We start from the raw sequence: 26,777 nt of genomic DNA, 5'->3' as shown, positions 1-26,777 counted from the left end.
TCCACTGAGAGGAAGGCTGCAAGAGCCGCAGCGTGTGTAAGGGCTTTCAAGTCTCTCTTACTTGAGTGGTAACTGTTCTTTGGCTGAGTGGGATGTTCCAGTACTTGTTTTTCTCTGTCTCCTTCATCATCCAGTTGCAGCCGGTGTCTTCGATGGGTGAGTAACAAGGCATTACCTTCAAGCTTATTTCTGTTTTCCATCTTTAAGGTTCATATTGAGCCTTGGTATTCTTAGGTGAAAGACTGGAACATGTGAGCAATATCTGTTTTCTTTGAAGGTGGTGTGAAATTCTTTGTAATTGGAAAGATCTTTCTGTCGCAGAGCGGTAAGGCTCCCATATTGGGAGAATCACTACTGCCAAGGCACTGCGGGATTTTTCCTCTCCCTTCGGAGAGGAGACTGTATGAGTAGGTATTATGCTACTTTTTCACCCGCTGCTTTGACAAATCTTAACTGAACTTAGTGCCATAATGCAGTGCTGCTCGTTTTGTTGCTTAGTCGTGCTTAGAGCAGAGGCCTCTGATTACACAATACACACAGGATTAATCTCTCTGCAGGATGGTGGGCTTATGAATGCTTGCTAGAGCCTGATTTGTCATCCAATATATACGCTAGCATGTCAGCTAGAAAAGTAATCATATCATCAAGATTACAAATTGAGAAGCTTGACTTCATAGCTAATGCTTGTCAGTCTGAACTGCTCAGGCCATGCAAGAAGTGTTGGGGAGGAAAAAAATTGAGCCAAGAAAAACGAAAAACAGAGGGAGCTGGCGGTAGTTATATGTCTTGTGTGAAACTCTCGTGCTTTTGTGGTTTGGGGAGAAGAGAGGTTGATTGTTTTTTTCCTGTATTTTTGTGGAGTTTTTCTTAAAAACTCAAATTAATTTTCAGTAGTCTGTGTTGCCAAAGACTGCTTGGTGCCTGCAGGGAGGTTGGCTTGGGGCAGCCCTGGCAGTCCGAAGGTGGCCGTGGGGGTCTGCAGTGTTTGACGGAGCGCTGTCTGCTTCTTCTGCCTGTCTGCCTCCCCTTTGCTCCTGCTTGAAGCTCACAGAGAAATGAAAAATGTGAGGGTGTGCTACCCTATTCCCCTGACATGCTGCCTTCCAGCTCCCTCTGAGCCACTGCGTGTTCATCTCGGTAAATTTTGTCTTTAAATTGCCTCCTAAATATTCAGAAGATAATGCGATCTCCCTGGATGAGTGTTTTCAGAGTCTGTCTACAAAGGATGTTTCATAAAGTTGATTGTATTATGTGAAAGCTAATGAGAGTGTATTTTTGGTGCTGCCCAGCTGGGAAGCTGACAGGGCATTCCTTGCTTGGCCTCATTCGGCTTTTAAGGACACAAAACCCTTTTAATTTTAGTCAGTGACGCACCCTAAGGCCATACCAAATGATCTTGTGGAAACCAAGTGAGTTATACTGAGGGAAGCCCAGAGGAAGCTCTTTTCAGCTGTGTGCAAAGGCAGAACTGGTGTTTTCCTGTCGCAAGAAGTAAAGCAAGCTTTTGTAGCATGGGATTTAACAGCTCTGCTGCTGGCTGTGGCTAAGGGGAGGCAAGTGAAACTGAGAGCTCATGAGGGGTTACCTAGTGAATCTCATCAGAGATTCCTGCGGCAGTTCCCCCTCCACTGCTTAGAACTAGGGGCTGCTTGTGGTGGGAGTCCATCCGCTCCGCTGCGCATCTCGTGAATTATGGCGCTAGAGATTCCCTTCGTAACCCAGACTTGCGCTTCCTGTGCCAGTTTGCAGCTCTGCAGCACTCGTATGACTACAGCAGCTGCTCCTGCTTTTTATGCTAGATTTGAGGCCAAACAAAATGTGTCTATGGCTGAGGATGGCGTAAGGGTGTTTGTCAAGAGAAATGTTATATTTGTGAGAAGGTACAAGATAGCATGTCAGTGAGACAGATGTCTAAAGAAGACGCAGCTAAATAAGGGTGGCTTGAAGTCCTTTCTCTGAAGCTCTTGTAGTTCTAACTTTAAAGTCAGTGAGGCAAATCAAAATAATGAACCAAGATGGTTTGCCTGCGTCCAGAGCATTCTGATAGAAACAATATAATGTCTCCCCCTATTCAACTTGCATCATCCTATTGTTTAAGCAAATCAAGACAATGCAATTTTAAAATTAAAAAGAAATGTTGTGTGGAAAGTAGAGGCTATTTCAGTCTGAGATGCACTTAGTCATAATGATTGGTTTTATTAGCCTAACTCTAGCAAATGGTAATCAATTTTCCTTACTCAAGACAGTGTTAGCATTCATTTGACCTAACAGGGAATAGCTAGGCACAGGTAAGTGGTCCTTAACGAGGTATTAAATGTAAGTGAAAACGAAACCTCTGGACTTTTAGTGAGGAAGCTGCCAAATCAGGGTTAATTACGAAAAGACTAAAAATGTAATGAGTACTTCATTTCTTCTTTTTTTCCCCCCTCCTATGGTATTCTTATGTTTTAATTGTTTGCAGAAAGTTCAGAAAGGCCTGTGAAAAGGGACACACTCCTTGAGCACTGCATGAACAGACATGCACATACCAGGAGGTCCATGTGTTTATATCTTGCCCTCATGAACACACACTTCACTCACAAACATCAGTGTTTGTGGGCTTGCAAGGATCACAGCTGTGTGAAGAGTTGAACATTTTGCTCCCCAGAAGGTCCTGATTCAGACCTTCATGCTTGCTGGATTTTAATAAAAAGATTTGGGGAAGCTGTTTCAGATGCAGGGAGGTGGCAACATCACACAAAACCATAACAGATATGGGAATTGTAGAGGTGGTTAGCATTTGGCAGAGAGGCAAGTTGCGGGACAGAGTCTCTGAAGGAAACCAGGGTACATCTAAATGGATCTTTAAATACAGGGGGCTGCTACCTCTCTCGTCCTGCTGCAGAATTGTACAGAGTGCACGGATTTGGGTTACAGCTCTTTCAACTCACCTTGGAGTAAATGTACTATAGGAGAGACAGTGGAGAACAAAACCCCAGATAAATGGAGCAGGGTCTTTTTCTTCTACCTCACTTCTCTAAGTATACGCTCTTTGTTAAATACAGCTTGCTGAGCTATAGAACAACTTTATTGTGATCTGGGACAGCAGTTTGTATATTTAGCTGTTTAAAATTATACCCGGAAGTGAGTAGGAGCTGATAAATTATGCTTAGACATCACTTCCAATTATATAGGGGTCTAATAATTGAAATGGAATGTTTTTTTTCTGTACACCTTAAACGGAGCTTTCCTGTTGCATATCTTGCAATTCACATTTCAGCTGATGCTTTGCAAGGTGATATCTGGCTTGTGGTTATGGCAACTCAACTGTGAGGGCTGATACTTGCTATGGATGGATTTTTGGAGAGGCCACATAACCTGTTTGGAGTCTGGTCCTCTTCTGCAAGGCATGTGGGAGAGTTACCAGTGACTTCAGGAGGGGCTTGCAAGTGCTCAGTTAGCACTTGACCAAGGGGTAGATGTCCTAGGCTTAATCCAGTGCTCCCAGGACATATTTCCTGTAGCAAAATCATTCCCTGGCTCTCAAGTTTTTTTCTTCTGTTGTATTCTACAGCAGCTAAACAGCAAGTCAGACTATTGCATAACGTTCTAAGAGCTCTAATTTACTTTTTCTTCTAAGATATTTAAGCTGAGCTGTCAGAATTTTCCATAAGGCAATTAGTTAGCTGGTATTGCTTTTTCTCCTCGGGGATCTATATCACAATGATTCGGTTAAGAATAGAAAATGAGATTATTTTGTGTTCCTTGCAATTATCAGTCAACAACTTGATTTGATATCTACCAGATGTTCTCTCTTGTCTCTTGCTATGTGTCTCAGCCCTGGACCCCTGCTCTGCCTACATCAGCCTGAATGAGCCCTGGAGGAACACAGATCATCAGATAAATGGTTCCCACGGCCAGCCGACATGCGACAGTCAAATCGATGGGGAGTGGTATCGCTTCACTGGCATGGCTGGCGATGCTATGCCTACTTTCTGCATCCCGGAGAACCACTGTGGCACCCATGCTCCCATTTGGCTGAACGGTAGCCACCCGCGAGAGTCGGATGGCATCGTCCCACGCCAAGCCTGTGCCAGCTTCAATGGGAACTGCTGCCTTTGGAATACCACGATTGACGTCAAGGCGTGTCCGGGCGGGTATTATGTGTATCACTTAACCAAGCCTAGCGTTTGTTTCCACGCATACTGTGGGCGTAAGTAGCTGCCAAGATCGCTTTTCTGAAACCCCTTTGTCCCTGTGATGCAGGAGAGGCAGTGAGCATCCATATACCTGAGAGAGGTGGTGACTGGTTTCTGGCTTTCTCACCCAGAAGCGCATCGGGTGGTGTACTGCAGATGGTGGCCTGTCTATAAAAGATGGATTAGACTGCTTCACCTCTAGACTTTCTTCAGCTAGCGGAAATTTTCCAGAGCTGACCTGGCCACGGTGACTTAATCCTCTCTGTGGGCCCTGTGGTTTGTCTTGGCATGCTACCAAAGCCAAAATTTGCATCTCTGACTTACAATAATTAAACAGGTTGTTTCTCATCAGATTCAGTGGTTCAGCTTTCCTAACGTGGCCTAGGTCTGCAGCTAATGGATTAGACATAAGGGCATGAAGCTGATGGTACAGATACAGTATTTTCAGTGCATGCTCAGTGGTTTGTGCTGACAATGTTCTTGTGCCCTAGATTTTTATGACATCTGTGATGTGGTGGATTGCCAGGGCTCCTGCCTGGACACCAGTGACTGCACGTGTTCCCTGGGGACAACACTAGGACCTGATGGACAGACGTGTCTTGGTAAGGGTGGAAGTAACTTGTGTCAGTTACTGATGCTTTCTTTCCCCTTTGGTTCATTGATCCCATCTCAATCCATTGTGTTACAAAGCAGTATAAAAAAAGCAAAAGTGTTCTCAGAAGAGTTTTTCCCCCTTGCTGCCTAGAACAGGTCTTTGATTCTGTAAATAGTTCCAGACCTCTCCCCGCAGGCTGAGATACGACATCCCATGACTGAATACATTCTGGTGCCCCTGGAGCTATGCACGTACGGAGGCGAGGTTTGCTTCTACGTGGTCCAACTGCTGAAGGCAGCAGCTTCGCTGTCAGTAGTGGAGTCTCTTTGCAAGAGCATGGTACAGCCTCATTGGTATTCAGGAACAGCTGTGTAGTCTGTCATTAGAGATTTCTTCTCGTCCACTCTGTTGAATGCTTCTTCCCCCCAAGAAAAGTTTTGCTGGCTTATGTAGGGCTATGCACTCGGCTTCACCATACTTACTGCCCTTGTGGGGCCTTTTTCAGGGCCTGGGGTTTGAGGAAAGCCAAAGGATTAGAGGTCACAGCACATCCTCAGTGGTTCTAGGCAGCATGACAAGGTGGTATTCAGGGGACTGGCACTTGGTGACAGCACTGGCAGAGACTAACGTGACCAAGAGGAATGGGGAGGGTTGTAAGTGAGAGCAGAGAGGGGAATGTGGGCTTCAGGGATTTGTGAGGGAATCCGCGTGAACCCACAGCGAGGGTGGCTGTGGTTGTGTGTGGTGTCAGGAGGAGAGCACCTGGGCTGCAAGGTCGTAGGAAGAAGATGGCCCGTGGGGTAACGCAAGGGGCTGGGAAAGGGTGGCTGTTGAGGAGCTGCAGAGCCACCCCAATCGATAGAAAGAGGTGGTGTGGAGGGAGGAAGGGGTGGTAGTGTTCAGGGGAAGTGGGATCTCATCTTTCTCTTTGAGGCTTGATTTGGTGGAGAAGTTGGAGCAGAGTTGGTCCAGCAGCCTGCGTGGCAGACGAGTTTCTTCCATATGGACTACAGCTGACAAAGCAGGAGCAGGTGGTTTCTTCACACTCCTCTTGTCTGTGGGCATCAGGGTAAGGGACCACAGTCGTTACAATCTGTGGAGAGAGCAGCCTGGCCCTGCTGCAGATTTACACTTGCTCGCACCGATTCTACAGAACGGTTTTGCTAAAGCTGCTCCACATCTCTGCAGCTGAGTGGCTGACTTAGCTCTCTCAGCTAGTTAACAGCATCTACTGGCTGCTTCTCTGCAAGACTTTCAGGCACAGAAGTGCCCTTGACAAGCACCAGTGCTCAATAAATATGTGGCAGGCTCGGAGGAAAGGATTTCCCGCAGCAGGACTCCTGATCCTGTCTGCACATGCTGGAGCTGCCTTCATCCCCCCACGGTCAGGCCAGGCAGGAATTGTGCACCGCTGCTTCTCTTCATGATAACCAGATGGCACAGCACTTCAACTGTAATAATCACACTAGTTTACCTATCCGCAGCCTCTCTTCTTGTATGGCTCACTCATCTTTCTAATGACTTTCTGTTGTGATGAGTAATTGCGCTATCACGTACCTGAAAGCAACTGTGTTGGTCTTCCAGAGAAACCAAGCAAATGTGTATTAGCCTTTCCTATGCTTTTCCTATACAGGGAATATTATTCCTTTCCCAGCTCACCCTAAGAGGGAGCTGAAGATGCTGCAGTAACACTAACCAGCTCTGTCTGTGAACCTCCCTGTGCTAGGCTGACTTCTTTTCAGTACATTATATGTGTCAGAACTGCTGATCCGAAGTTACGTTTTCATTTGCAAACTTACTTAGGGGTTAGTTTAGGTCTTTGACTTTGTCATGGATCCACCAACTCAGTGCATTGCCTTTGATCTCTTGAATACCTGGATCTGTGTTGGACTAAGACATGGTTAAAATCAGTTCAGTGCTTTCCTGACCCAGTCTGAAGAAAACCAGCCTGTGTCGGTGCTGGTTGTCACTGGTGCAGAAGAGCAGGGGGTGGATCTGTGTGTCATAGAGCTTGGAGGACCATCGAGGTGAATTGCTGGATACAGCCCTTGACCAAGCCAAGCTCTAGGACCTTCTGACAGCATCTCTATGCCTTTGCCAGTAGCCCTTTCCCTCTTCACCCTGTGTTTTTAAGCAGCTTTAGTTTTATTGTTAGAAGAGAAAGTGTGGAGCCTGTCACATGTCTCCTGGATGTGCTTCCTGCCCCCCAAAGCAGGGTACCAACCATTTCTTTGGCTAAAAATATTCAATTCATGTCGGTTATGGAAGGAGACACCACCAGCAGCTGCACGCTGCAGGTGCTGTGTATGTGTAGGACCACTTATACCTAAGAGAGCTCATCTCTGACCTGTCTCTTAGTTTTCTTTTTTCTTGGTTTTATGCTTCTGATATCTAGTAAATGGTAACTTCTAAGCTGTTTTGGTGAAACCCCATGTGAACCTTGATTGATAACCTCACCATTCTGGCCTGCCTAAGAGAAATCATTAGTTTTATGGCTCAGCAATAGCAATATCTGTCCTTTCGTCTCTATTTGATTCACTTTTTGCACACAGAGATTAAATCAGGTTGAAGAATGAGAATCTCGGAGATCAAAGTGCCTTTCAAGACAAGGAGGGGAAAAAAAAAAAAAAAGGGGGGCAGCCAGAGAGGAACTTTAGCCTTTAAAACAGAGGAAAGTAGGAGGCGTTTTCAGAGCTTTACCAAGATATTCAAAAGCAGATGCTGTGCTTTTTCCTCAATAAAGACTCTCAGCACCCTGGAGGGCTCTAATCTAGAGCTGAATGCAGCCAGCAGAGAAATGTGACGCAGGTACTCTTCATGGGTAAATTGCTTTAGGTTATAAAAACTCAGTCCAGGCCTATTACAAGGTTATTCTGCAAGTTTTATCCAGAGCCTGCTCCAGGAAGTGTGGGATGCCAGCTCAGGCATTCCTCTTTCTTCTGAGCTAGAAAGGTAGGAGCCACAGCTCTGTGGCAGGCTGCAGAGGAGCAGAGCAGGGAGGGCCATCTCGGGGCAGTGAGGAGCTGAGTCCTCAGAGGGAGCAGCTCAGAACTGAGCTCTTGGTCTCACCTGTAGTACAGAGTGTCTGAGCAGCTAATGGTTGTGGTGGCCTGCGTGGCACTAGCACGAAGGTTAGGTCTCACTGTGGTGAGCTGGCATTTCTGTTCTTGTTTTCTGGGACAGGGATTAGCTAGAACTGGGGCAAGAAACCGAAACAATGAAATTTCTCATGCCATGGTTCTTCCTGGGGAAGCTTCATGGGGTTCATTAAAACGTTTTGGTTTGATTTCAGCTTTGTTTATATACTTACAGCTGTTTTCATTCTTGTGTCTTTATTTTGAAGTAAGGGTTGAATCATTTAAAATTGCTGTAGGATGATTGGCCACATGTAGCAGTAGTGGGTGTGATACAAAACTAGATAGCGTTTATTTTTGATTGATTCTGGATTCACCTAGTTTTGCCATGTAGTAAAGTCATGTTAACTTCTTTTTAATGTCTTTGTGACTAGAGTGGGGAATGGTTTAGGATGAGAAAATAAATGAAAACATTAATTCCCTCAACGTGTGGAACCAGTTTGGAAGTTTCCCAGTGGGATTGTGTCCATCTTTGCTCTGGAATGGCTGCTGTGTGCATGCTGTCTTTTCCCCAGGTCTGCTTTGCTCCTGAGTTAGACACAGCGTGGCAAAACACTCTGCTACTGTCAGTAGATAAGCGGTCTTTAGCATTTAGTGGGATTACTCATCCCTGTTGCCCTGATCCAGGTCATGAGGCTAAGAAAGCCAGTCCACAGTCTGACTAGCACTCCCATGTAGCAGCCCCTTTTTGCCGGCTGTGTGTTTACCAGGGGGCATGTTCTGACAGCAGTTTTTTTCAGATGAAAATGAATGTGAGCAGAACAACGGAGGCTGCAGCGAATTTTGTGTTAACCTGAAGAACTCCTACCGCTGTGAGTGTGGGATCGGGCGCACGCTGGGAAGTGACGGGAAAACCTGTGAAGGTGAGGTTTCGGCTGTCACAGTTTGCTGGAAACGATATAAATCAGTTCCATTCCCTTGCAGCGTTAGTTCTCACTTGGCTCCTTGCCGCTGGGATTAAATGTCACTCATCACTCCTGTGCTTGCCAGTGGCGTTGTTACTGAAATATCCTTCTAATCAAGCAGAGAGGAGTCTCCTTGTTCTCCCTGCCTTGTTCATTTCTGTTAGAATTTGTTTGTATTTATCTCCATGGGGGGAGAGGCAGCAATGGATCTGGAAGATTGGTTGTCCAGACAGAACTGGTTATTGCTTGGAGATGCTGGGATTTGGCTCTGGAGATTTGTATGATAGTTGTGCGTGGGAAGGTTTAGCACTGCTGTTTTTTGATAGCTAGTATTAAGTATGGGGTGTTGTCATGACATTAGACTGGAGCATGAGGATTGCTTAGTGTCCCAGGACAGAGATTGGGGAGAGGGGGTGCCTGTCTGTAAACAGAAGCTAGATTTGCGATTAGGCCTCGTCGTCGTTTAACCCCAGCTAGCAATTAAGTTCCACGCAGCCGCTCGCTCACTCCTCCCTGGTGGGATGGGTGAGAAAACTCGTGGGTTGAGATAAAGACAATTTAATAGGTAAAGCAAAAGTCGCACATGCAAGCAAAGCAAAACAAAGAATTAATTCACCGTTTCCCCATCGGCAGGCAGGAGTTCAGTGTTCTCCGGAAAAGCTGGGCTCCATCGTGCGTAACGGTGACTTGGGAGGACAAACGCCATCACCCTGAACATCCCCCCTTCCTCCTTCTTCCCCCAGCTTTATGTGCTGAGCATGATGCCATATGGGATGGGATGTCCCTTCGGTCAGTCGGGGTCAGCTGTCCCGACTGTGTCCCCTGCCAGCTTCCTGTGCACCCCTGCCCCTTGCTGGTGGGGTGGGGTGAGGAGCAGAAAAGACCTTGACTGTGTGTAAGCACTGCTCAGCAATACATAAATGTCCCTGCCTTATCAACACTGTTTTCAGCACAAATCTAAAACACAGCCCCCTACCAGCTACTGTGAAGAAAATTAACTCTACCCCAGCCAAAACTAGCACAGGGATACGTTTTGACCGTTTGCTTGTTGAAGTAGTTAGTTGTGGGCTCTGCGATGTGCAGCTGCTACAGTTACTTCCCAATGGTGGCACAGGCAGTCTGAAAACCTTTGATGAGTTTAGGCTGGTAGCTTTAAGCAGGGTCTTAAAGACCAACTTGTAGGTTTGATCTGTTGTCACTAACAACGTGCAAACATCTTGGAGCAGAAATATGAAAACCCAGCAAAAATGGACTTGTGCCTGATGTTTTCTGTGGTCACCTGTGAAGAGCACCCTGGCCCCCCACAGATGTTCAGAGATACTGTGGGGCCTCAGAGAAGAAAAAGAGCTATGTATGTGACTTGCTTTCAAGCTATGCAATTGCTAGAACTGAATACATCTGCAGCCTGCACGTAACCTTATGTTAGCTGCTGTGCGGCAGATATCCGTGGTGCAGGGAGAGAGAGGGATTGCCATTGTGTTTTTGGGCTGGACTCCACCCTTCTTTACGGTTCCCTGACAGATGGTTCCAACCTTCAGTTTTTGTCCCCGTTTTCCCCCTTTTCGGTATCACAGCACATGTCCTCTCACTTGATTGAAAATCTCCTCTCTGAGCTCTATTAATAAAACATCATTCATCCAGACAATGATACTTCCCTGTGGAAAGCTGCTGTGCAGAGCACTCCTTAAGTACTTGTTACGTTGTGTGGGGCCAAAAGTGGTTCATATGTTTTGTCCATTCCACATCCAGCACTTAGCTGGTGGGGTGTCACATAAATCAGCTGTGCTATGTGGCAGTTTTTATTCTGGAGCACTGCACTCTTCTGTCAGGGTTGGAATAGTCTGTGCTTGGAAACTAGTTTGCTTCTGCTGTTCCCAAAGTTGGATTTTAGGGCCTTTGATATATCATTTAATCTCCCCGTCTGTAAGAAGGATGGTGCTTTTCATGAGTTTAACACTGCTGCTGGGGATTTTTACAATCTTGTTAGTGAGTTTTATTTCTAAAGATGTGCCCTCAGCTTTGTGAGCCATTAGAGTATGGGATTTACTTGTGAGCCACCTCACAGCTGTTGTTAAAAACAAGAAATGCAAGAGATTTAGCTTTATTACACGAGCTGGTGAGGCTGAGTAGGGTTAAGAGTACCTCAAAATTTCCCATATAATGCTTTACCTATTACTTTGACTCATGTAGAGTGTTCAGGCTGTTGTTTTCCATGCAACATGTAGGATGGAGTACAGAATTTCCATTCTTTTCTTCACATTTCAGTGAAAACCACACAGTCATTTCTGATGGCAGGCTTATGAAGAAATATTTTGTATTTATGATTTTTTTTTTTGTATTATATGTACTGTTGTTTTACTGAGAACATCTAGCAGTATTCATCCCAAAGGGTTAAAAAAATTGAGCAGTGCAGGTTATTCTTAAAGAAAAAAATCATGATACTCTTATTTTCTTTATAATAGCAAGCCAACAACTGGAAATGACCTTACTTGCCTTAGATCTTCAGATCTGCAGAATGTATTTGGATGACCTTTCAGACTCTTTTCTGCAGCTATAGTGGCTAGGAAAATGTTTTACACAAAAATTTGGGCCCTCAGAGAGTTGCCTCACCTGAATAGAAAAGGTGTAAGAAAAGACATGACAAATCCCATAATGAGCTGTGCTGCCCTCTCTCCCCTGTGCTTTAGAATGGGGGAAAATTAGGAGGGGAATGGACCTTACACCATGAACTTGTGTCATTCTGTCCCTGTGATAATATACCTCAGGGTAGCCAAACTCTAAGTCTAAAACACACAAACTAGCAAAACTCCTGCTACACAAACTCCTACAAGCAGAGTTTCATCCTCAGCCTACAAATGGCATGCAGGAATCCGGTACGCCCACCTCCATCACAGCTGGGAAACCCACAGGCAAAGAGCGCATCCTCTTCTCTCTGGGGTTCCCTGATGGGAGTAGGAGCTGGCTACCTGTGAGTCTGTCCTCCTCAAGACACCTCCCCTGCAAATCTCAGGGCTTTAATTCTGGTGGTGACTAAGGGAGCGAGTATGGTTTCACATGGTAGAAGTTTTAAGAGGATTTTTCCCTCCACCTTTTTGAAGTAAGAAACAACATAGTTTAAGAGGATGTCTCAGAAGTTAGAAAGGGCCATGCTGAAGTTTGCCTATTCAGCCTCCTTATGTATGTCAGTTATAGCATGTGATTGAATTTGGTAAGCTTTTTCCATGGAGTTCCTCGATAACTTCATGGTGAAATGACGAACATGGAAAATTGTACAATTAAAAATAGGTTTCCACTGTATTTTCTTGGCAGCATGCTCTCACCGTTCTGTTGCCTTCAAGCTCTGTGTTGATCATACTGTTAGTCAGCAAGGAGCATATGTTGGGGCCTGCGTAGCTGCCACACAGCTGCCCGAGGAGCGGGGTGTGCTAATTTTCCTTTCTTTTGCAGAAATTGAAGGCTGTCACAATAACAATGGAGGCTGCAGCCATACCTGTATTGAAGTGGAAGACACTTACCAATGTGAGTGTCCGAGAGGACTTGTCCTGTCAGAGGACAACCATACTTGCCAAGGTAGGTCAACAAAACCTTCCTGGCAGCCTCTGTCCCCTGGAAGTCAAAAGTATGTCTGCAGGAACTTTTTTTCTTGCTTTTGTTCTGTTCTCTTAGTCTGTCTTTTCCAGTTTGGTTAATGGAGCTTTGTCATTAATGACAGATCATCCAAAACTGAGAGCCTGGAGACATTGCTTTTTTTACCAGGCAGGAGAACAGAGACACAGGACCCAGCTGGGTCCATCTTGCATCACAGGCAGCTTTGGCAGTGTTCACTTACAATTAAGATTGCTTAACATCTCCCATTGTATTGTTCTGCATCAGCTGGGTATGTCTATGGCAAATTTATGCTATTAGTTTAAGAGGATTTTCTTTGAAATTTTCTGGCTTTCAAACTCTGCTTTTAAAATTTCAGCTGAAGTGGTTCAGTCCCTTCCAAGAATGGGGTTAAAGAGAGAGGCCTTTTTTTGCCCAAGTATCTCGGTAGCTATTCCAGTAAGCATTCCTGTGTCTTGAAGTAGGGCACTCGTTTGGATGCTAGGTGTTTCTGTTCTCCCTTGGAAAAGTGCCCAAGACAGCATCTGAAAATTGACTGTTGCTTCTGCTGCATAGAGGCAAGGGCAACAACGTTATCCTTGGAAGACGTTCTATCCAAACTTTACTCCATTCCTGTACGCAGGGAGTCCTCCTTGCTGACTCATTTTCATCTATAGCATGCACATGGAATAAACATGTTCCCTGTTTCGGGTTGCAAGAGCTGAGCGAGATTGCCTTTGCAAATGCATCCAGGCTTCCAGGGTTCAATTTAACATTATAGTAGGGAGCAGAGGATCAGGGAGAAGTTCCTGAGGGCACTGAAAGTTAAGCACAGGGTCTGTAGCTCCTTATGCAGTGACTTTTCTTACAATCCAGGACTTGCACGCAAGATCCTTCTGGGTCTCATAAACCCACAACTAGCTGAGCCCCTGAGGTGCTGTGCAGCATCGTCCAGCCTGTTTGTTACAGAGAAGATGCCTACCATGATCTACTGCTGAAGGGACATTCAGTCAAAACTGTGTGTTGAGGAGAGCTGTGTGGGCATGTGAAAGGCAGACAGAGGTAATGCTCTCTGGTGGGCCTCACCTGACTTGCTTGGCCACTTCTCAGACTTGTCGGGTTCAGCACAAAGCTGGAGAAGACATGCTACTGCCTGGTAGAGACAGATCTCATAGCTCTGCTTGTGTTTTGCCTTGGTGGGCCCATGAAGAACCTGTGTGGTTGCTTTCAGATGTTTCCATGGGAATTTGCTAATGGGCTGGACTTGGGCCATAGCCAGGACAGGATCTAAAATGCAATAAAAGGAAGCCTGTCATGGGCTAATTCACTTGGGCTTTAGATAATGCCAATGAGCTAGTGTTACCTGGTGTGCTCAGAATCTCCTGTAGTCTATGCGTTAGAAGGTGCCCAGCCATCAGTTAGGGGAGCAGATCCAGACTTCATGGTGTCCAACAGGGCAGATATGCCTTAGAGAGGAAGTTGGAATGGTTCTACTTGATGAAATTTCTGCTGCTTAAGCTTTTTAGAATTGCAGGGCACTGTTTTCAGGGGTGAGCACTGCACACGTGGGATTCAGTAGTGCTTATTGCTCCAGCAGAGCCAGGTGGGGAGGAAGAGATGAGGATTTCGAAGAGCTGTGATTATACTTACTGATTGAAGGTCTGATTGATGGATACAGGCCAGAAAAGAGCAATGTTCTTCAATCCTGGCTCCCTGAGGCAACCCCAGCAGGGTGAGAAGGCCATGTGTTTCCCAGCCAGTGTTTCTGCTTCTTCTGAGGCTGCTAATGAGAGCAGCAGCACGGCAGGGTGCCAAGCTGGGGCTTGGGATACAGCATCTCATAAAGCGAGGTTGCTTGTTCTTTTGCATTTCAGGAATTTATGTCCCCACGCAGTGGTCTGCAGATATGAGAGAATATATCTGGAACTGTTACCATGCAATTTTTTTATGGCATCTAATGAGGATTATAGTGGTACAATTAACAGTGCAGGGCAGGCACAGTTTCCTGAAGCAATTGGATCTGCAGCCTATCAACCCACCCCTGCACTGTCTCTACATTCAGAACAAACATTAATAGTTATCCACAGAAATCACAGCCTTGGCTATAATTTTCCTGCAAAGATACCAGCCAACAAAATACTTGGAATTTTGCAGACCATCCTAGTACCCCACCTCCTTCTGAAGTGTGATGGTTAAATGCTTTTCTCTCTTCTCCTATGCCCAAACCTTATGTGCAGCTAAGGAGGGGGTACAATGGTGTAGTTTATTTGTTTTTAGCAGTGATTCAGGGTTCCCCAGCACCAGAAAGCCTGTTCTACTAAGCCGTCTGCGTGAAAAGATGACCCCTGCTCCAAGCAGCTGTACTTTGAAAGGCCAGGGAAGGAGCCACAGGCTGGACAAGGAACATGGTGCTAACAATAGCAGACAGTAAAATGGGCGTTGGACTTGCCACAGAAGCTTCCTACCAGGGTCAGGGTACTTGGAGGCATTGGTGCAAAGCAGAGTTTAAAGCGGTAATGAGGAGGCTTCCCAAGCGCTTACAGGTGCTCTGTGGTGCGTGAGGGTGAAGAACTGAAATGTTTGACTGGCAAAAACTCAGTGAGGCTCTCGGGAGCCTCGCAGACTGGGTGAGCCCAGGGCAAGGATGCAAGAGATGGATGCTGACAGCAAGTCAGGAGAGTGCATCTTTCTGAACGGATGCAAGAAGTTGTGAAAAAAAAGAGGATCCCTCGGCACCCGGGATAACTCATTTCTGCTGGGCATCTCAGTCCTGGCGGTCGGGATGTCATCACTTGCCCTGGAATGACACATCTGCGTATAGTCACGGCTACCTTGTCAGCTCCCTTTCAGCTCCCCCTACGATGCTGTTGCTGGCAGTCTGTCTCGAGGGAATCGGGCCTGCTCACAGCTGAATCACGCTGATGCACATGGTCTCTCTGCTTGCAGCACCACTGTAAAATTGGTAGATCTGAAACACTGTTCTCGGTATCGATTACTCTTCAGCGTACAAAAGTCTAGAGTGCTTTGAATTACGTTACTGGTTACTCTGAGATGGTTAGTATAAGGAGTTTCCCAGAGTGTTTTCCCAAACAGTGGTGAGTTGACTTGAATCAAAAGTGGATCTGCTTACAGGTTTCATTCACTTGTTTCTGTGCCCAGGTGGTGGAGTGCACATGGACAACTCCTGCAATGCCGGAGCAGAGGTTAAATGGGTATCTTCTCTTTCTTCCCCTTTGTACCAATCTAACATATTTAGAAACGGAGATAGCCTGAATCAAATTGGTCCTGAACTTGGGAGAATTGCAGCTGGGATCCAAACTCTCTTGCCCTGAATTACACCTTTATAAAAGCATTACATTTTCTTATTCATTAAGGAGTCACTGGAACAGTGAAGCTTTAAATCCAAATTGACACAATCAGTTAAAGGATATTAATCTTGGCATTGCACGGTGTTCTCCAAGTCCCTCTGTCTCCTTGTGAGCTTTGCTATTTGACATGCTCGGTTATTCCTGCTTGCCTTTTACTGCGGATGGAGGAAAAGTTAAGGTAATTCTTAGTTCTTTCATTTTCTGTTCTAACCCAGCAATGTCATTATGAGAGCACATTGCTTTGGGCACACCGCATACATTCACCTTGAAAAGATCAAGTTTTAATAAAAAATACTCCCTGCAGGTACACAGTAGCTGTTAGAAATACCTTAGCTGGGACATGAGAATTTTTTTAAGGTGGGTAAAAGGCATGTTTTAGCAGTGTGCCTTGTATCCAAGATCCAGAATCCTGGATTGTATAATTAACTTGATTGAAATTAAGGGTAGGCAGATCATATGAATGTCAAAGGATTGGGACTGTAATTAATTTTAGGAAAAAACTTGGGGAACTAGTGTATTTGCAAAACGTTTTGTCATGTGTTTTTAAAATCTGATAAATGTAAGTTCTGGAGGAGGTTTGTTTTTCTGGCTGAGAAGAGACCAGAATATATGCACCAATATGCTTGTCCTGTATCTAACTGAATAGATACGTATACACCCAAGGGATGTGTGTACAGCAATTACTTTTTTATTGAGGGTTATTCCCTCTTCTTTCCTTTTTCATTTTGTCCATTCTCTACATTTTTTCTCACTTCTTACGTAATAGAATTTTAATTTTAAAAAGTTCACATGGAGATCTGTATTAAAATTCAAAGGTTGGAAGGAGGTGGAATGAGTGAAGTACTTGGGTTTGTTTGCCAGAGTTGGGATTATTGCTTATAAAAAAATTATTATGGCATTCTGAGGTGCTTCCATTTTAGCTTAGCATCTAGATGGAATTACCCTCCCTTATTTTGACACGTTTTGGGCTTGATGTAAAACCTGATGAAGAGTCTTAAGAAATGGCTTTGTCTGGGATGCTGTGAATTTGATATCCATAGCTGAGAAGGGCTCTTCCCAGGACACAGCAGTGCAAGAGATATTAATCAAACCTGTACCGAGTATTAAGTATAGCTGGAAATACTGCATAGCTAAGTTTCTGCTGCAAGTATAGTGGTCATCTTCTTTGTCTTTTGTGGCGTCACTGTGCCAGGAGAATTTGGGGCAGTGGTAGCTCAGGAGGTTGTGTTGTGTAGATGGGAATGTAAGATAGGTACTAGATTACTGTGGTTGGATAGTACCATAAATGTAGCATATGATTGTCCTTTCCCTGCAAAAGTAATTGGTATCGTCCTTCCCCAGCTCCCTGATACTAATACTCCCTGATAGTTTTGTAGTGCGGACTGTTATTCTGGGGACTTTTCTTGTAGTTCCAGTGCTGTGCAAGTCCAGCTCTATTGAGGTGAGCATCCCAAAGGACCTGGTTGGAGGCCTGGACCTTTCCCTCATCAACACTTCCTGCAAAGGAGTATCCAATGGCACTCACGTCAACATTCACTTCTCCTTGAAGTCCTGCGGCACTGTTGTAGATGTAGGTATTGCTGTCCTATCTCTTGGGATCACTCAGATTTGGGGACTTGGCTATGGCTTACTTGGGGAATAAAGTTGATTTAGCTGTACCATCAGAGCAGTTTCCTGTGTTGCCATGCAGCTGGCCAGAGATTAGACTTGGGGTAGCTTGCCAAAGTAGGAGAGCTTGTTCCATCTCCTCTCTAGTAGTGTGCATCTGTCAGCAGGGGCACTGCTTTCTGCTCACCCAGCGCTTCACAGAGGCAGTTTCACCATCATTCTGGTGCAGAAAGTGCAAGTGGTGTCACGCTTCACCCTCCCGTTAAGACAGAATCTGGTCCCCCGGTAATGTTTCAAAGGTTATACTGACAAAACCGGTCAGGAGCCAAGAGAGCTTATCTTAGCAGATGGGTAGCATTGGAAGCAAATTCCTGTGCTTCATGCCAGGAGTACAGTGCACCGAAGTTGACACCAAACTGATAGAGGCCCTTAGGTTGCAGGTAAGGATGAACATCATTCTGGTTGCAGCGTATAAATTCACAAACTGTACTTTCAGTGGCTAGTTTATGTCTGAGTTTCCTAAGCACGGTAAACTCAGCTGCTAGTCTGAACTAGGGGAGGTCTTTCTCAGTGATCTTCCCTTTCCCTTAAACTCCTTTCTTTACTGCAGGTCATAAATGATAAAATCATTGCCACCAATCTGGTGACAGGCTTGCCAAAGCAAACTCCAGGAAGCAATGGGGACATCATTGTCCGTACCAGCAAGCTGCTGATCCCGGTGACCTGTGAGTTCCCACGCCGGTACACTATCTCTGAAGGTTATGTGCCCAACCTCAAGAACTCTCCCTTGGAAATCATGAGCCGCAACCAGGGCATCTTTCCGTTCACTCTTGAGATCTTCAAAGACAAAGACTTCGATGAACCCTACAGGGGTGCTCTCCCCACCCTCAAGCTTCGGGACTCTCTGTACTTTGGGATTGAACCTTTGGTACATGTCAATGGACTAGAGACACTGGTAGAGAGCTGCTTTGCCACTCCCACCTCAAAAATCGACGAGATCCTGAAGTACTACCTGATTCAAGATGGGTGAGTTCACTGTTCCCTCTTTTGCTGGCTATTAGATGGGAATTGGCAGTGGGGCTAAGTTACATTGCCTGCGTGACATAGGAAACGCTACCGCTTCTCCACAGCAGCCCATCTCCTGTGTTCCTAGCAATCACCAGCAGCCAGGCCATCAAGCTGAAATCACCTGTCCTGTCAAAAGTGACTGGGAGAAACAGTGGGAGGCAGTGAAAGAGGTTACTCCAAATGCAGCCTTTATAGGACATATTTCCCTGTAACTAGCCTTGTGGATAATTGAGTTGGCTCCTGTAGAAAAGATATCCTTCCTGATATCCTCTCTCTGCCAGCCTGCAGAGTGCCAAACCGATTGGCAGAACCCCTCAATGGCTGTGTGCCACTGCCACCCAGCTGCCACAGCAACTGGAGCAAGTTTCTTAATTTTCCTATAATGGCCTTATTATAGCATGAGCCAGGAGTCTCCATGGCTGGTCCTGTTTGGAGCTCCAGGAGCTCCCCTTGCTTTGCGCTCCCTCTGATGCCTGTCAGTACAGTAAGCTTAAGGTCCCTCAGTTTGGCTGTAATTTTCTGAGGTGTTTGGGTTTAGTGATCTTTCCAGGGTATGCTAGTAAAAAATTTGGGGTGTATCTGTGGGTTCACTATTACAGGTTTTGTGTCAGAGATTTGGGGAGCCGTGCTGTGGGCTCTGCTGTGGCTCCTAAGATGACCCCTGTTTTCGGACACTTGTTTGGGTGCTAACATGGCAGCGCCACGGTGCAACGGTGCTGTGGAGTGTTTGTATCCAGCAGTGCCTGGCAGCTTAACCAGATAATGCTGTGGAAATGTCACAGTTGTGAACAAGTCTGCTGTCCTCTAGGGAGGAAAGTTCTAGCTGAAGTAATATCTAAGACATACCCAAGTATCGTAGCCCAGCAGTCAAGGGCCTGTGTTCATACAAGTCCTATGTTCTGTCTGCCAAGCCATGTAATGAGGAGAACAATTATTTCCTCAGCTGCCATGCTAAATCATACACTGTTACAGCTGGTGATGACAAGTCCTATGTGATTGTCTTGTAGCAAAAGGGTCCTGCAGAGTACAGAACACAGAAATACTTTCCTGTCCTTCTGACAAAGGTTTTGGCATTAGCTTGCTTTCCCTCCATCCTAGGCTGCAGTTCTTCTGTGCCTGACGCTTATGGGATTTATAAGCAGATTTGTAATGGAAGGATTGATTTATTGACTCTCTGGCTTGGCTGTTCCTGTGGACTCTTCACAGAGTCAAGGCTCCAAACATTCACTCGTTTCCCACTATGAGTGAAAATGATGGGATTCAAAACAGTTGCCAAAACCTGAGCCAAATAGAGAAGGGAGAAGGCAGAAGATGTCATCTCTTGAATTCACCACAGCACTAGTTTGAGGATTTACGGCACCAGCAGCCCCTTTGGTACTGTTATCCTGCAGAGGGCATTAAAACTTCACTGATGGGAAAAGTGGGCTGGAGCTGGCTGGCTGGAGGCTCATCCAGCCTGCTCCGATCTCCAGCCATCTGCAGGCCCCAGTATCCCCAGACACGCCAACCCCCGTACGCCGTGCTGTGTTTAAACTGAACCGCTCGCTTAGACCAAAGGCTAATATGTGCTATTGAGCGAACTGGAGTTCTTTGTCTCTCTGTGCGCTCACAGCAATTAAAAAGTAAAATTAGCTGAATACACTGCTGATTTGTCCCTGCTCCAAACGGTTCTGTAATAACCCAGTTTCCTTCCACCAACCCAGCCCCAAAAGCCCAAGGCAATCAAGATGGGATTTTTAAATCAGTTTGCTTATGTAGGATCAGACTTGCAACTGCAGCTGCCAGAGGGAAGCACTATTTAAATTTGAGGGGATATACCTTAGACTGAGGGATGGGAAAATTCCCTCTCCTGCTTTCTTCCCTGTTAATTCCCTGCCATCTCCAGTTGGCAAGAGGTAGGATCCTTTTTCTGTGGGACTCCTCAACCCACTCCCTATGCTGATGACCATACTGGAAATCAGGATTTTCCCAGATCCCTCCCTGTTGTCTCTGTAATACCCTGTACTGCTCCTACACAGCCAGCCAGCCCCAAAGCAGCTCTCCTGCTTCTGATCTTATTCTTCTTTGTCAAAACAAAAATAAATAAAAGGCATTGACCGATTGCACTAAATACTGCTGTGCTCTGGGACATCTAGAGCAAGGTCATGTCACTGAGGGCAATCTGTTGTAACCTGATGTGGTCAGGAGCTGCGATTTATCTGAGCATGATGTGGTTAAGGTAGTTCCATTGCAAGGCTCATCTTGTTACACCTCGGGCTACCCCTCATTTGTAGGCTGAGGTGGTTATTTTATTCTCCAAGCCCTCCTTTCTACCTTGCAACCACCCAATAAGAAGGTCAGAGCACAGCTCCCATAGTACAGCCACTCTCTGCTCCTCTAATGCTCTCCCACATCCAGCGCAGGAAAGGGTTATTTTCCTCATATCCTGACCAGGGTCACTCATTTTCCTTCCACACCTGTGCTCCCTGTCCCTTCTCACGTTGCCAAGATGGGATGCAGGGTCTGGGGGTTTCCTAGGAGTGTGGGACATACTATGGCCCTACACACAACGCAAAAGGGCTTGATCCTGTGACTTGGGAGTTTTCTGAGCTCTTCCTGTCATGCCACAATGCATTTGTCAGGACCCTCTGTACAATGTACTTTGGGGCGTGGTAGAGGCTCCACGTATCCCTGGTTCCTCCTTGTTGTTCTCCCATTTTCTATCTCCCTTGCTCCAAACCACTAGGTTTCGGGCCATCAGTGTGGAGAACCTTTGGAGAACCTGGGATTTAGCAGTCAGTTTGAGCCAGCAGTTTATATGCTCACAAATGAGGACATGCCTATGAGTAGACTTTATGGCCCCAAAGCTTGGCCAGTCAAGACTTAATGGAAAGTCTTTAACTGTCATTCTTTACAATCGGATGCCTTCAGGAATGCTACTTTTAAAAGCAATTTTGTCCTAAACAACTTAATAACATCCAGTGTTTGGCCTCAACGGGGAGGAATCTATGTCAACTTTTGTAGAGGCACAGTGTTAATTTATTAGTTCCCCTTGGATGATTTTTATGTTTGCCTCCCAGGCAAGTTAACTAGCCAAGCGCTGCAGACAGGATATCCCTTTAGACCGTAACCTCCCCTGGCTGAGAAAACCTACAAAGATACAGAGTGGTGAAGATAATGCTAGGATCAGACCAGTGCTGAGTTCTCCTATGAACATACACTGCTCTACTGTACGTAGCAGAAGGACAATTCTGGGAGGAATTGCAGTAGGCTGCCGCCCACGGAGCAGAGTCAGCCAAAACGTGTAGAGATTTCCAAATACACGTTCTAGTGAAAGCAGAGCTACGTATAGATGGGGGGTTGCTGCTCTTTGATAATTAAACGTGTCAAACGTGAGCATTTCTGACAATGACTTGCATACTTCTGATATAAAGATGGAAGCTAAATGTTGCTGCAAGAGTAGGACTTTCAGCAGTCACACCATTACCTCTTGTCTCTTCTACCACCACTTTTTTTTTTTAATATCTTGCAAAGTCCACATTTCTGGAATTAACTTACTAGAAAGGACAATCTGCATTATAATGCAATATAACAGCAGCATCGGGGCCTCTCAAAATGCCTAAGGCTTTGCAATAGGCAGCAGTAATTATCAAGTTACCATAACGTTTTGTCGTGCTGTTTCTGTCGAACTCTAAATAGGCTGTAATAGTTTCTAAATAGACTGCACTTGAAATGTAAGTTTTTATAGAAGTAGTTGATTTTCTTGCGGTTCTGTGACCTCTTGCATGACTAGATAGTGGATAGATGGAGAAACTGAAATTACGAATTTTAGCTCTGGTGAATTTGAGCTGTCTGACCAAGTCCAGCAGGAAGAAAATTGTAAATGACATAAAACAAAGTAGATCTTGATTTTTGTGTTTTTCATCATCTGTGATATTTTAGTGAAGTGGGTAACAGCTGCTTCATTTTAAGCATGATTTATGTGCATATATATGTGTATACAGAAAGTACAGAATACATTCTCTACTGTGTAACAGTTTCGTTGAACACTGCAGACTGTTGCACAGGAAGGTAAAATGAGGACAAACTTGCCTGCAGCTCTCTGGCAGTCCCTCTGCCGAGGGGACTGGACCACGTCCTGCCAGCTCTCTGCTGCTGAGCTGTTCTTTGTCTGGAGATGCTATTATCATAGCTGTTTTTTTTCCCCATCATTCCCAAATTTTCTCCTGTGGCCAAAGAGGAAGTAACATGGATGGTAGCTTAGCTTGAGAGAGCCAAGCCCTCCTTTCCTTTCTCTGGTTAAATAGGTTGGGATGGTTTTTTTTCCTTTCCATTTCTGGGAAACCCATTAAAGCCTATCCCTCTGCTTTCTGCAGCTGCGTTTCGGATGATTCGGTGAAACAGTACACGTCAAAGGACCATCTTGCCAAACATTTCCAGGTTCCTGTGTTCAAGTTTGTGGGCAAAGACAACAAGGTAAGCTCAAAACCCACCTCTTAGATAAATGCATCAGCCCTGATCCGACTTGAAGAGTCTCGGCACAGAGTTGGCCATATTAGAGTGCGAAAGGGAGGAACGGCTGGCCCAAGGCAGATGCTGCTATACCTGTTCCAGCAGTTGTGTTGTTTCGGTGCCTGACACAGGTACTTTAGGAGAGAGGGATAAAAACAAGTAAAATTAAATGAAATTTGAAGGGCAGTTGTGGAACATCAAGGCCATAGCATGTTAAAATCATTGCTGTTTCCAGGGTAGTCTTAGTGGCCCCTTGCATGCTGGGCGAGAGAAGTGTTCCCGGTCACCAGACAGAAACTCGGGGAGTTAGGCATGTTACGCAGTGCCTTATCTTTAGAACGGGACAGTCTATAGTTTTGGATCTCTTCAACCTTTTATCTTCTCTATCTCTTGTGGGTACAGATGCCAGGTTTCCAGATAGAAGGCCACCATACTGTTTAATTCAATGTGAAATCAGGCCATCCAGGCTGGTGGCACTCAGGCAGAAGCTTTGTAGTGAGAGGACAGTTGAAGGATAATGCCATTTTCCTAAAGCAAATAGCTTTCCTTTTCTGTGACAGAAGAAATCGGATCTTTCAGTCACTATTGTTATGCTCAGCCATTGCTGCTTGCTCCAGAAGGCATAAAGCTGTTGCTCTGGCTCCTGAAGAGCCTCAGTAGGGTTAAAATGGATGAGATCTTTCAAAATTCAGAAACAAATTTCGCTTGGCTGTCTGATTGTTACTGCTGCCTCCAACCTGCATCTTCCCAGCCTGTGCAATGGATTTTGCTTCAAACCTCACCATTGACCAAACATTCAGAAATATTTGGTTCCTTAATTGCTGCTTGCAGGGATCTTGCTTACTTTCCTTGTCATGTAGAGGGCAGGGAGCAGCAATCCCGTCACTGTCTGCCTTTACTGTGCAGGAAGAAAAGGCAGCTGCCTCCCTGCCCTTTGCATTCTCCTACTCCCCTCAGCTACTGGTCTTAGCCCCTCATCAACCTGCGTTTCCCTCCTTTGCCCCTCGGTCTCCCAGCTTCCTGTTTTCTCAGCTCATGTCAAATTCTCTTGCATGTTTCTATCAGCTCATCTCCTTGTGAGGCTTCACGTGTCCTTCGCCTGCTTCCTACCTATGCAGCTCCTACCAGTCCATGTGAGGTCTTACAAGCTTATTTCTGGCATTTTCATCTCTTCCTCTGGAGGATCATTTCATGCCTTCATATTCTCTGTCTAGCCCTTGGCTAACACGCAGATGCCATGCTCTGATACCTCAGCCAGACGCTCTGGAAAACATGCACTCTCCTGGGCGCATAAGAAAACAGATGGAGCAGCCAGTTTGGCTGTGGATGGTGATGGTGGATATGGACCTTGTTGGTGCAGGGACGGAAATGTCTGTACCGTGGGAATGGTGTCGCTTGTGCTCTGTGAGAGCTGGCAGCAGTGCCAGTCTGATTCCCAGCGCTGCGCACTGACTTGGCCTGCTGTCTCACCACCTTCCAGGAGGTCTTCTTGCATTGCCGCATCCTCGTGTGCGGGGCGCTGGACGAGAGCTCTCGCTGCGCCCAGGGCTGCCGGAGACGGATGCGCAGGTCAGCTGAGACGGAGGAGGAGGAGGAGGAGGAATCTGTTCATGTGGCAAACCAGATTCTGACAGGTGGCCCCATCAGAATCGACTTTGATGACTAACACCCACCCACTGGAACAGTCACTCTGCCTGAGACCGACCTTCCTTATCAACGCCTTCTTTCATGGTTGTTTGAGAAACAAGAGGTATTTGGTAAAGCCCTTGAACCTCAGGACTTGTTTCCCTAACCGCGTGATGATTATTTGTGAAGTATGTTTGGCACATGGGGCAGCCCTCTGAGTGCAACCCGGACTGCAAAACGGTTTGGTTTCACCTGCGTTTCTTCCCAAAGACCCCTCAGTTGCTTTGCAGGCCTGAAGCGTTACCCAGCTTTGTCTTTCCCTGCATCCACCTGCAGGCTCCACAGGACTGTTCGTCCTTGACTGAACAAATGTTATTCAAGCCCTTCTTTCATCAGACATTACAAATAGTATTGTAGCTGAACGTGTTTTCTGTGCAGTTCTGTGAATGATGCTGAGGCTTTTGGATGTGCTGAGATTTTTGGATGACCGTTAATAAAAACATGTATAAAAATATGTATCTTGCAATGTGTAGGTTCCTTGGTTGTCATTACAGGCAGCCGAAACTCAGATCTATCACAGGCACGTTGAAATGTTGTTTTTAAATAGTAAAAGGTTTAATAAAACTTCTTTTTTTTAGTGTCTTTGATAATTGCATGCAGTTTAATAGTGTTTCCCTCTTGTAATTTAGTGCCTCTTTATTTTTCTCCCTCTTCTCTCCCCACCAATAAATGTAGTGTCTTTCATAAGTGCTATAGCACCTTGATCCTAAGAAAAAGACCATTAAACGTCTATAAACACCCCCCTCAAAGTGTGCCACCACCAAGTCTTTGTTTGAAAGTTGTAATGCATTTCCCTGGTCTAGAGAGGCTGTGGCTCTGACAAAGGAATTAGAGGAAGGCACATGAAGTATTTATAGCAATCATTTGTAATGTGGGTAGTTGTCGGGACAGGGTTGTCCCCAGTGAGCCTGCTGACAGGAGACATGGCAGCGCTGTTTGAGTGACTGTGTGCGTTTGCAGTCCTCCTGGTGGGTGAGAGCTGGCTAGGGACACAATTACTGGTGACGGTGGCGATATCACGGGTTGTCAGGAACCCCTTTGGGCCATCAAGCTCCTTCCAAAGCAAATATAACGCATGATCAGCTCGGGTTCCTCTGGGCTTTGTTCAGGAGCAGGAGTGCTGTGGGGTGAAGGATTAGAAATGTGGGGTGAAAGGAAGGAGGCAGAGTGAGGAGTGAAAGACAAAGTGGGAGAGGCAAGGCTGGAGGGTGAGAGAGGAAGGATCCATCCCCACCGTTGGCTGTGGCACCACAGTGTTTTCATGAGGTTTTTTGCAAGAAGCTTCGCAGTGTGCAGCTCTGTCCTGTGTGTTTGGAGGTGCGGTGGAAGTGCCCCTAGCCTGCATAACCCATTTTCTACTTTGGTTGGAAGCAGCCAAATTGCTGCCAAGTCCAAAATTTGTTGCTGCTCTCAAACGGATGGGGAGTCCGTTTGAAGGGACCGTTTAGAAGGGAGTCACAAATCACCTCAGCAACATTCCATTTCAGAGTTTTATTTCTTCTGGTGAGCAAGATTCCGGTGAGGAATCGGCATTTGACGGGCTGGGAGTTTCATGATTTTTCTAAATGGCTTCATGGCTGCTTTTCCAATTTGGGAATATGTGTGCACACCTGTGTTTTAGAATAAATGAAAATGTTTGTATGATGATCAGTAGGCGTAAGTGGAGGGACACTTTTCCTGTGTTATCTAACCATATGTGAAAGAAAAATAAATGAAAAAGCCTCCTTCTTGTATTGCTGCATGTCTCCTTCTGCTGATTCATGTCTGCATTAGGACCACACAGGCAATTTCCTGCTGTCACTTCTTTGTTCAGGCAGCCCCTGCTAAATATACTTGTTTTGGTAAAACAAGAGCTGGGAAATTAAATGAATTAGCTAGTGCCTTCTGGAGAGGCAACTGGTGTTTTTTGTTCGTGTGAAAGGGACGTGGGGGAGTGGTGGAGGGAGAGGTTCATTTCCTGGCTCATTTCAGTTATTGTGCACCTTACTTGGTTCTTCCTGACAGTTCAGATGAAGCAGCCTTTCTGCTCTGCAGCTTTTTAGTTAAATAATCTGGAAGAGTAATGGGGAGGAAACATTGGTCTGCCTGGCCACATGAATGGAGCAGTCTGGGAAGGTGTTTAGTTTGCCCTGCAAGCAGGATAGTAGGTCTACTGTCTG

At 45.8% G+C, this 26,777-nt stretch overlaps 1 protein-coding gene across 1 annotated transcript; it reads left to right on the top strand.

Moving 5' to 3' along the window:
* Positions 1-92: 92 nt before the first annotated feature.
* Positions 93-24,598, top strand: OIT3 (oncoprotein induced transcript 3; the record flags this gene model as incomplete). The annotated part of the gene is made up of 9 exons (XM_082002133.1): positions 93-156; positions 3,818-4,192; positions 4,670-4,780; positions 8,648-8,770; positions 12,260-12,382; positions 17,175-17,335; positions 17,984-18,399; positions 22,797-22,896; positions 24,413-24,598. 9 exons carry the CDS (start codon positions 93-95, stop codon positions 24,596-24,598), a joined length of 1,659 nt encoding a protein of 552 aa, XP_081858259.1.
* Between the last annotated feature and the right edge of the window lie 2,179 nt (positions 24,599-26,777).

This window comes from Phaethon aethereus (assembly GCF_964289735.1).
Source record: "Phaethon aethereus genome assembly, chromosome: 7".
Lineage (NCBI taxonomy): Eukaryota > Metazoa > Chordata > Aves > Phaethontiformes > Phaethontidae > Phaethon > Phaethon aethereus.
The sequence above is the reverse complement of the archived record's forward strand: the minus strand, read 5'-3'. Positions and strand labels throughout refer to the sequence as shown.